The sequence below is a fragment of the Solanum lycopersicum genome, chromosome 1 (assembly GCF_036512215.1).
Source record: "Solanum lycopersicum chromosome 1, SLM_r2.1".
Taxonomy (NCBI): Eukaryota; Viridiplantae; Streptophyta; class Magnoliopsida; order Solanales; family Solanaceae; genus Solanum; species Solanum lycopersicum.
In genome coordinates, this window is record NC_090800.1 from 49,383,717 (window position 1) to 49,394,655 (window position 10,939).

The 10,939-nt window shown below is 32.1% G+C and overlaps 1 protein-coding gene across 1 annotated transcript; it reads right to left on the reverse strand.

Annotated features, from left to right (window-relative positions):
* Window positions 1-528: 528 nt before the first annotated feature.
* On the reverse strand, window positions 529-2,557 carry LOC138342233 (uncharacterized). The gene is made up of 2 exons (XM_069294502.1): window positions 1,325-2,557; window positions 529-675 (listed from the first exon to the last, which is right to left on the reverse strand). The coding sequence occupies exons 1-2, from the start codon at window positions 2,555-2,557 to the stop codon at window positions 529-531; spliced, it is 1,380 nt and encodes a 459-aa protein (XP_069150603.1).
* Between the last annotated feature and the right edge of the window lie 8,382 nt (window positions 2,558-10,939).

Consider the following 10,939-nt stretch of genomic DNA (forward strand, 5'->3'; position numbering starts at 1 on the left):
TACAAACACATTTCTTTTTCGACCCCTGCTTTGTATACGCATTGGTCCACATAAATCCATGTGAAGCAGTTCGAGTGGCTTAGTAGTACTTACTGTCAACTTTGGTTTGAAGGATGACCTAACCTGTTTTCCTTGAATGCAGGTTCCACATACTTGGTTGTCCTTGAAACTTTTGGTTGGCAATCCCCTAACCAGGTCTTTAGATATGAGCTTGTTTATAGTTGTCATGCTAATGTATCCCATTCTTTTGTGCCATAGCATGGAGCAATCTGAGACTGCACTTAGACATTTAAGATTATCTTCCTTGGAGTCAACAGTCTTGACTTTGTACACATTCTTGTGTCTCTTTCCTAGTAGAACGAGGTTTCCAGTCACTGAGTTTGTTACTCTGCATTCTTTTTCTGTAAAGAGAACGTTGTTTCCTTTATCACATATTTGAGATACGCTCAAAAGGTTATGTTGTAGACCATTCACATAATATACATTCTCAATTGCATGAGTATCCATTGATCCAACCTTTCCAATTCCCTAAATTTCACCACTTTTACCATTACCAAAGGCAACGTTTCCGCCTTTGATGTTCTTGAGTGAGAGGAAGCTTCTTTTATCTCCAATCATGTGTCTTGAGCATGCACTATCCAAGTACCATTGTTGCTGCTTCCTCTTCACTGATCCCTGCAATTTATTGTTGAATTTTAGATTTTGGTACCCAAATCCACTTTGATTTAAGCTTAGGGAATGAGTGGATAAGATTTCTTCTGGCCCAGATAGAAAGAGATTTGTCTGTAGGGATTTGTTTTTGCTCATTGGGTTTATCATGATGAGGTTTTCTCAAGGATTTCAAGTTTTTGTTATGAGCTGTTTGTTTCTTTTGACAATCATGGCTTTTATGTCCTACCAGTCCACAGTGCATGCATAAACAGTCTATGTTGGGATTTTTTACTTGAGAGCTGGTTCTATCAAAACCTATCTCATGTTTCTCAATTGTGCGATTCTTGTGAATGCTGTCAAGCAGTATGGAGGACCTGGTCCATCTCATTCCATTTTCTGCTTCAGTTTTAGTCACAAGAAGCTCTTTGGAGAGTGTTTCATTCCTTTTAGTTACCAATTCTAGATTTTTACTTAGTTTGGTATTCTTAGATAAAAGATGAAGATTCTGTTTTTCAAGACTCTTGTTTTCTTCTCTTAGTGATGCATAGTCTTCCATTATCAGTTCCCTTTATGAGTCTATGCTTTTATATGCATCAATGAGAGTGTAGAGTAAGGATTCTAGCTCTCTTTTTGAGTATGAACCTAGATTGTCTTGTAAGTGATGAAGACTAACCTTTTCATTTGTATCTTCTTCTTCTTTTTCCTCTTCAGAATCTGATCCAGCCATGAGTGCTAGTATGGTTTCTTGTGATCTGCAAGTTTCCCTTTCTTCCTTGGTTTCCACTGCTACAAGGGCAAGAAATTCATAATCATCTTCTTGTTCTAGTGCAAGAAGAGACTGGTTTTCTGTCTCATCACCCTCAAACTCTTCATCAGATGAATTCCCCATTGCTGCAAAAGCCCTCTTCATTGACATGTCTGCCTCTTGAGTTGTCATTCTTCTGTTTGAGGGAACAAACTTATCCTTTTTGATGTCTTTACCTTTCTCAAAGTTTACCTTTTTTTGCTCTACAGCCCAAAGTGGACAGAATTTTATGAAGTGATCTGGACTCCCACACTTATGACAAACCTGGTCTTTAGTGTTTTCAGATGGTTTTTGAAAAGCTTTCTTTTGAAAGGTCTGCCCTCTCTTTAGCATTCTAGTGAACCTTTTCGTTATGAGGGCGATATTTTCATCTTCAAAATCATCTGATGCAGTAGCCTTTAGAACCAGGTTCCTTTTCTTTCTTTTTCCTCCAATTTCCTTTTCTTGGTTTTTCTTAAGTTCGTATGTGATGAGATTACCAATTAACTCATCCATTCCCAGTGAGTCCAGGTCACGGGCTTCAGTGATAGCTTTGAGTTTGCTTTCCCAAGTTTCAGGAAGGACACTCACGAGTTTCCTTACTGCTTTTCTGTTAGGCACTATCTCTCCTAAAGAGTACATCTCATTGATGATGGAGGTGAACCTGGTGTGCATGTCTTGAATAGTCTCTCCTTCTGCCATCCTGAACAACTCATATTGCCTGTTCAAGTTATCAATTTTAGACTTCTTGACTTGCGTTGTTCCCTCATGAGCTGTTTGCAGTGTTTCCCATATGGGTTTGGCATCTTGACATGACGAGATTCGATTATATTCGTCTGGTCCTATGCCACATATCAGAATTTTCTTGGCTTTGGCATTGTTTTGAATTGCAAGCTTGTCTTCAACATTCCATTCCTTTCTTTCTTTTGGAATTTTGGTGATTCCATCAATTGCTGTTTTCATAGGTATGGTTGGACCATCTAGAATTACTCCCCATAGATCAGGGTTTTTGCCAATAAGATGGTCCATCATACGATTTTTCCACCATCCATAATATTTGCCATTGAACAGTGGTGGTCGTGTTTGTGAAGCTCCCTCTTGTGGGGTAGGTGGTGCTGCCATTGAGTCTTTTCAAGGTGTGAATCTTTTAACGAAAAGACCTGCTCTGATACCAATTGAAGAAACCTTACCCCATAACACAAACCAGGTTCGTGTAAGTTGCTTTTAAGTAAAGACAGAGTAAAAACACAAACACTTATTGAATTAAAACCTTCCTCTCTCAGGGAAGGAAAAACCTCGTTTTATTAATTCAACTATAAGATTTTGTGATTACAACTCAATAATCAAAAGTCTTATCTCTACTACTCCCTCGATTAGGTCCAATCGATCTCTCCAAAAGGCCAAACCCACCTTTTGTTACAACTCTTGCTAACAATCAACCCTACAAAGAGCCAAACCCACCCTTTGTACAATAAACTGTAAATTACAATTAAGAACAAAAACAAGACAAATAGTTCTACACGATAAAAACCTTCTCACTCAAGAATGTTTTGACCGTGGCAATCATATCAATCTTGAAGACCTCAATTTGGTGAATAATTCTCTCTTGTTCTCTGCGTGAAGTCGTTAGTTTCTCCCTCTGCCTCGTATCCTTCTTATATAGTTGTTGCCTTGTACAATCCTTACTAATAAGGTAAGAAAGTTATATTTAAACAAGGATTCTTTTTTAATTTAGAATCCTTATTATACATAACTTCCTTCCTTAATAATATATTCAAGGTTTTTCTTATTTGTATTAACTTGTACCTTTAATATATTATTTTGGCTTTGACGAATAACTCTATTGTACTTGATCTTGGACTCTAGCTTGACTTCTTTGATGCGTACATTTGCTACTGTTCTTTGCGCTTTTTGTCTATCATCAAAACGAATTAACGATTCTATCACTTTCTATCATACTCCTTCCCCTCTCGTTTTTGTGAAGCTGTAATCTCCTGGTTAGGGGTATGGTTCATGTCCCCTTTAACATTTTGTAACTTTTTGAATTAATCAACATAGTAGAGGTCAAGCCTAATCCCCCACACCAAAGGAATCACAACCCGAGGTGATGGTCTTAAAAAATCAAAAAAATCTTAACCCATTTCCAAAAATATTTTTTTTCTTATCATTTTTTCTAAAAGTTTTCCCAAGGGTTTTCAATACAACTTTAATCTTGTTAACAAATGACATTAAGTCGCTTAAATAAGCTTCAAAAATAAAAGATAATCAATTCAACATATAAAAAACTTAAGAGTTATATAGACATAAATAAATATTACCCAACATATCAAAATAATATAATCAATACCGTAAAAAAAAGCGAGGCTAAAGAACTTTAGACTCCTATTTATGAGACTCCAAACTTAGCGATAATCCTAATTGTTATTGACCTAATATTTTAGGTCAATAACGAGTCTCAAAGTAGAATGTTCAGCTCTTCGATTGTACATGAAACATATATAGAGGAAAAGAGATAAGGAACTAATGGAGTAACCAATAGTGATATGAGAAGATCAGATAAAAATATATGCCTTAATAGAAACAATGAGAATTAAGTGATCAAAAGCAAAGGTACTTGGCAAAAAATAACTATCAATTCTAGTATGAGATTTAATGATCTTAAACTTAATTAAAAAGGCTAGGAGATTTTCCTCTCACGAAAGTGATTTACAATTTTCTACTTTTGTTAGTTGGTTGTAGCACTACCCGGAAATTCTGTATCAATGACAACATAGATCAGGTTAGCATTTAAAAATTTATAACACAATTCATTATAAAAACTGCTAAATTGCAGATTATCTTCTCAAGACTTCTCCAAGAAGTAACAACCGCAAAACAATGATTGTGTTTTAACTTATACATGAAACTCAAACTAAATGTTATTTCTACCCAATATATGCCTATGCTAAGGTACACCATGACACTATAATCTCACCATTGCAGGTTAATGAAAAACAATAACACTATACTCAACAGAAAAGCAACCAAGGACTAGCAGTACCATTTAAATAATCTAGTATACCTCATTGATTAACAACCTAGAAAGTGTTAGAGTAAATCTTCAATTGAAAATCCATGGAAGCAGCTAATTATTTGAAAAAATAGTTCAACCATTTTTTACAATATTTTAACAATATTCTAGATATTATATCCGTCATTCCTAATATGACAAATCTTATTTTCAAGAAAACTACAAACTTAGTCTCATGATTATTACATTGAAAACATTAGCTAAAAATGTCTTATAGATTTTCAATTTTAAAAAAGAACAAGTGGTTTCCTTTATTGTTCTCTGCTTTTTTATTTTTAATATTAATAAAAGGAGTAAATTAATAATATCTTTTGTAGTTGTCAAAATAATCATTAAATTTTTTTGGACAACTAAAGAAGTTGTTTCCACAATTACGATAATTATTGAAGTAAAGTATAAAAGTTAAAAATTTGTGACTATTGAAAAACATCTTTTAATCTAATTAATAATATTTGTCATTTCTATCCAATTTTTAAGACTTGAAGGACTCCTACCTAATTAATTAACTAATTTGTCCCTATTAATAGACCTTCCCCAATCAAGATAGGAATATATTAATCTTAATTTCAAAGTCTCGAAGAAATAAGAAATGAATAAGATGGGAACATATTATTCATAATTTCAAACTCTCGAAGAAATAAGACATGAATACGAGAAACAGGGCACACTCAACATTTCTTCACAGGACCAAACTAGATAACATCAAGCGGATTAAAAAAATAAGAAAAAGAATTTTATATTGTGTTGAGCAGTAAACTAGAGCTTTGACGTTAACAAGAATTATCATAAAAATATTATATTTCATTAATAATTTTGTAAAATAAATTTTATCGATCTAAGTTTGGATCATAGTCTGAAAGACATCAAACCTATTGCATTTTGTCCTAAAAATCCAACAAGTTATAGTTTTATAATATTCTTTTAATTAAGTGGGGATTATAGGAAAAAATATTTTATAAAAGATTATTTTTTTAAATATATTCACAAAGCCAAATAATCAAAATTATTTTGAAATTGTTACTTGAAGAAATGGTAATTAATTAAGGTAATTTTTTGTCCATCTTACACCTCTTCCTCCATGTGTCTTCTTGCATGCAAGACTTTGAACAAGCGGCATGGCCACTTGTCATGCTACCATTTATTTCTTAACTCTATAAATACTACTCATTTTATTCCATCAAAGATATACAAAAAGTGAAACATTCTGCCTCATTTTTTAGTTTTCAATTTTCACTTCTTATCATTATTTAATTAATGATGTTGACTTGTTATTTATATCCCCCTATTAACTTGTTGATAGTAATTAATTTGTGATTTCACCTCTATTTATTTAAGGTATCGAACATCCCTTTAATAAAGGATGAATTATCAGCTAATCGCTTTGACATGAAAGATAAATTATTGATCTCTTCGATGAAGGACGAATTATTGATCCCTTCAATGAAGGTAAATTGTTGATTCCTTCGATGAAGGACGAATTATCGATTCCTTCAATAAAGGACGAATTGTTGATCCATTCGATGAACGATAAATTGTTCATCTCTTCAATGAAGGATAAATTATTGATCCCTTCGGTGAAGATGAATTGTTCATCCCTTGATAAAGGATGAGTTGTTGATACTTTTGATAAAGATGAATTGTTGATCCCTTTGATAAGATGAATTGTCTCATGTGTTTATACACTAGAATTGTGAAGCCGCAATCTATATTTCGAAGAATGAAACTTATAATTGTAAAATCAAACACATGGATTGAGGCATGATGTCGTTAAGCAGCTGCTGAAAGATCGAATAATGCAATTGATTATGTGAAGTCAGAATTGAATTCGGCCGATTCACTGACCAAATTCGTGGGAAGAAAATTAACTCTTCAGACCTCAATAAAAATGGGTTTAAGACCAATTGTTAGCCAATAGAGATGGGAACCCAACATATGTGATTGGAGATCCCATGAAGTACGGGGTAATAACAAGTCGATGTTGGCTCTGTGCACTAACTGACAGTGTTTGATACTGCTACTAAAAATGAGAGATTAGTTATTAACTCTTAATGCATTCATAGTCCTTAATTAAGAAAAGAATATTTAAAGTAGTGTATACTTGATGAATTCACCTATATGATAGTAGGGGTGTGGCTGCTCCTATGAGACTTTTGGCCTAGTCTATAAAGCTCTCATGAATACCAGGTACGTGCGTGACCTATACGCACAAAACTGCGTTGAACAGAAAAATTATTGTGATCAAAATGTGATTGGTAAGTCACTGATTTACAACTAAAATTATCATAAAAATATTATATTTCACCGGTAATTCTATAAATTAAATTTTATCAATTTAAGTTTGGATCATAGTCTAAAAGACACTAAATCTTTTGCATTTTTTCCTGAAAATCAAGCAAGTTATGATTTTATAAAAATCTTTTGAGTAAGTGGGGGGATTGTAGGAAAAACTGTTTTATTTCAAAAAATTAATTTATTAAATATATTTAGAAATCTAAATAATTAAATTATTTTGAAATTATTACTTCGAGAAATGGTAATTAATTAAGACAATTTTTTGTCCATCTTACACCTCTTCCTCCATGTGTCTTCTTGCATGCAAGACTTTCGACTAGTGTTCATGCCACTTGTCATGATATCATTTCTTTCTTTAACTCTATAAATACTACTCATTTTATTCTTTCAAAGATATACAAAAAGTGAAAAACATTCTGCCTCATGTTTTAGTTTTCATCTTTCATTTCTTATGCTTATTTAATTAATGATGTTGGCTTTGTTATTTTATATTTTCCTAATAACTTGTTGATAATTAATTTGTGATTTATGTTACCTCTATGTATTTAAGATAGGGAAGTGCTTGTTTAGTCTTGGAGAAAATATATTAGTGTTGAAATAGTTTCTTAAGACATTGACCTGCATGACTAAAGTATTTATCTATTTTCTATACTAATATTTATATATATATTTACAGTAATTTTTATCTTATTTTCAAGACTAATTTTTGATAAATAATAAAGTTAATTATTATTATTATTATTATTATTATTATTATTATTATTATTATTATTATTATTATTATTATTATTATTATTGTGAAATTTATAATATATCCCCAACAATCTAAGAAACTAGTGCGTATAATATGTGCTCCATAACTTATGATGACATGTGTTCGGAAACTATTGATGATACTGATGGTATTGAGAATAATAATGTTGTTGCTACCCTGACTGGTACTTACAAGTCATTCTGTCGAAGGATTACGCTAAAGAAAATTATAGGTATGTAAATAGGCATGGTTAAAAATCCAATGCTAATAAAATAACCTTCGTGAAAAATACACCACAATGCAAAAAAATGTTGAAAAGAAATAACAATCCCGCTAAGCTAAAAATAATTTTGGTTGAAATGGATGATCTGATTATTGCGATCATTTTAGAAATAAATGTTGTGGCCAATGTGAGAAATTGGGTAATAGATCTTCGTGCTACTAGCGTATACACAAAAATGATTTTTTCTCAACACCCATGTTGAGAAAAGAGAAGATATTATTTATTTTTGTGACTCAAGACAACTAAAGTTCTTCGAAAAGAAAAAGTTCTCATGCTCACATCTAATAAAACTTTGGCCTAGAGTGATGTATTGTATGTTCCTAAAATTCAAATTAATTTGATTTCTGTGAAATTATTAGAAAAATGTGGAATGAAGATTTCTTTGAAAATAATGAAGTCATATTGATTAAAAATGATATTTTTGTGGGCAATGAATTTTGTAAGTATGGTTTATTTATGCTTAATATTTGTGATAATTTTACTGCTTACACGATTGAGTTTATTTCATTATGGCATACCAGATTAGAATACATTAATGTGTCATATATTAAAATATGTGATCTCACGATTTACTACATGATTTAAATTTATATAATTTTGATGATTACATAAAAGTTGTATTTATTTTTTCATGTTTCTTTATAACAAACTACATTATAACATGTTAATGTCTCATCTATTTAGAACCTGCAGTCTCTTGGTTTAATACTTAATTTAGATATTAATTTTGATAAACGTGAAATATGTGTTGAAGCTAAAATTATTAAAAATTCATATTTTTCAGTAAGTAGAGAAACTGAATTATTGTCTTTGATCCACATTGATTTGGATGATTTGAAATATACCATGAATAGAGGTGGTAAAAGATATTATGTGACTTTTCTTGATGATTTTTCAAGATTTACTAAATTACATTTGCTCAGAAATAAAGATGATGAATTTGAGTCTGAAGTTGAAAATAAACTTGGCAAAAAATCAAAAAAAAATTGATCTGATAGAGTTGGAGAATATGTATCTCTAAATGTTTTGTGTGAAAAAGAAGACATTATTCATGTAGTCACCTCGCCTTATTCAACTGAGTCTGATAGAGTAGATGAAAGAAAAAATATAACTTTAAAAGAAATGACGAATTCTATGTTAATTGGTTCTAATGCTCTGATAATTATTGATGTGAGTCTGTATTATTAGCATGTCACTTACAAAATAGAATTTCTCATAAAAGAGCTAGCAAAACTCCTTAGAAATTGTGGAAAGGTTATATACCTAATTTGAAATATTGAAAAACGTAGGGGTGTCTTGCTGATATGTCGTGGTTTAACAGTATTTTTAATATTTTTTCTTAAGTTTAGTGTGTGTCCAAAAGCCTTTTTGTATTGATTTTTTTGTAAGTTTCTCTTTATTTGCAGGAAATCTGTCCAAAGACAAACGTGAAAGTTTTTGAGCGAGAAATGCAGAAGAGACCACCTACGGAGCTTATGACGGTCCGTCGAGCTTGTGACGGTCCGTAGGTGGCATCGTAGTAAAGCTGCTGAAGGAAGATGGGAAAGTCTGACCCAAGTGTTAGATTACGGAAATCCATAACGGACCGTCATAGTCACGACGATCCGTCCTGCTGGTTCGTCGTGATGATTAGAGAGTAGTCCAGTACCCAAATTCCAAGAAATTTAAGTATTATGGAACATAGACCTTCGACGGACCGTCGTGCTTGGAACGGTTCGTCATACCTATTCGTCGAGGGTAATGAAGAGAGCCGCAGAAGAATTTGTGAAGTATGGGACGACGAAGGCCATGACGGCCCGTCATAACCACGACGGTCCATCACGAGGTCCGTCGATCCAGCCGCGTTTTGACAGATTTTCAGTAATTAGAGTCCTTCTTTTTTTTAGGTTTTTGTTTTTTATAAATAGTTCAAAAACCTCATTTTTTGGGTTATACTCTTTTAGGTTAGACTATTTTATGTTGGACTCTTTTATATAAGATTTTTTTATGTTAAACTCTTTGATATCAGAATTTTTGATTGTTAGAATTTTGGAGAATCTTTAGTTCTCTTGTTCATGTATTGAAGGATTAATTTCAGTAATTGATACACTTTTTCTGGAATTGATTGTTGGTGCTTTTGTTGATTAATTAAGTGAAATTCTCTATTTTATTCTTTCTCATTAAAGTAAGTGCATGAATTCTTTTATTACATATATGAATATTGTGATTATGAGTATGGGTAAGTAAACTCCATAACTAGGGTTGTGGGAACCATGGGTGAATTATGAGGTAAAATCTAACTAAAATACCAATTCTAGAATAGTGTCTTGCATGTTTTGATAATTCTTTCGTTTAGAAGTCTTTTTAAAGGATGACTAACGTTAAAACTCGCCTCAATGCTACTTGCCGGACCAAGGATGTAGATAATAGGAAAAGAATTATCAACATAGATTTAGAGTATACTATCTAATAGGCTGGTGTCGATTGGTACGAGGTAATAACTTAGTCAAATATCGAATACAATGCTTAATATGAGGTAAAGGTATGGGTAAGTATAGCAACACACGTAGCCAGACCAAGGTGCGGATTGAAATTTTCTAGATGCCGGACCTAGGATTTAGAGATACATAACTTATCACTTTACATGCAAGATACTAGGAAAGAATTGTTATAGCTAGGATTCTCAAGTTAGGAACCTGTGGGGAACACTTAAGCCCTAGTTATTTTTATCAACTGATTAAACTCCAAGATTTGAATCTATTAGTTGTTTACTTTAATCTAGTCAATTATTTTCATTAATTTAGATATAAAAATCCCCCCTTTACTGTCTTTTGTTTTATAATGAAATAATTGACTAAATAATAGTAATAATAGAATAAAGTTATGTCTGAACTATTTTCCTCGTGGGAACGATCCCAACCTCATTAGTTGGGTTCTTTACTTGATACGACCGCTTTACTTCTTATTAAATAAGTAAGTTTGAGCGTATCAAATTTTGGCGTCGCTGCCGGGGAAAGTAGCTTTTAGATTAACTTAAACTTATTATTAAAGTTTAGTCAATATTTTCTTGAATTTACTTTTCTACTGTTTTTTATTCTTCTAGAACTATCTTGCTTGTATGCCAAA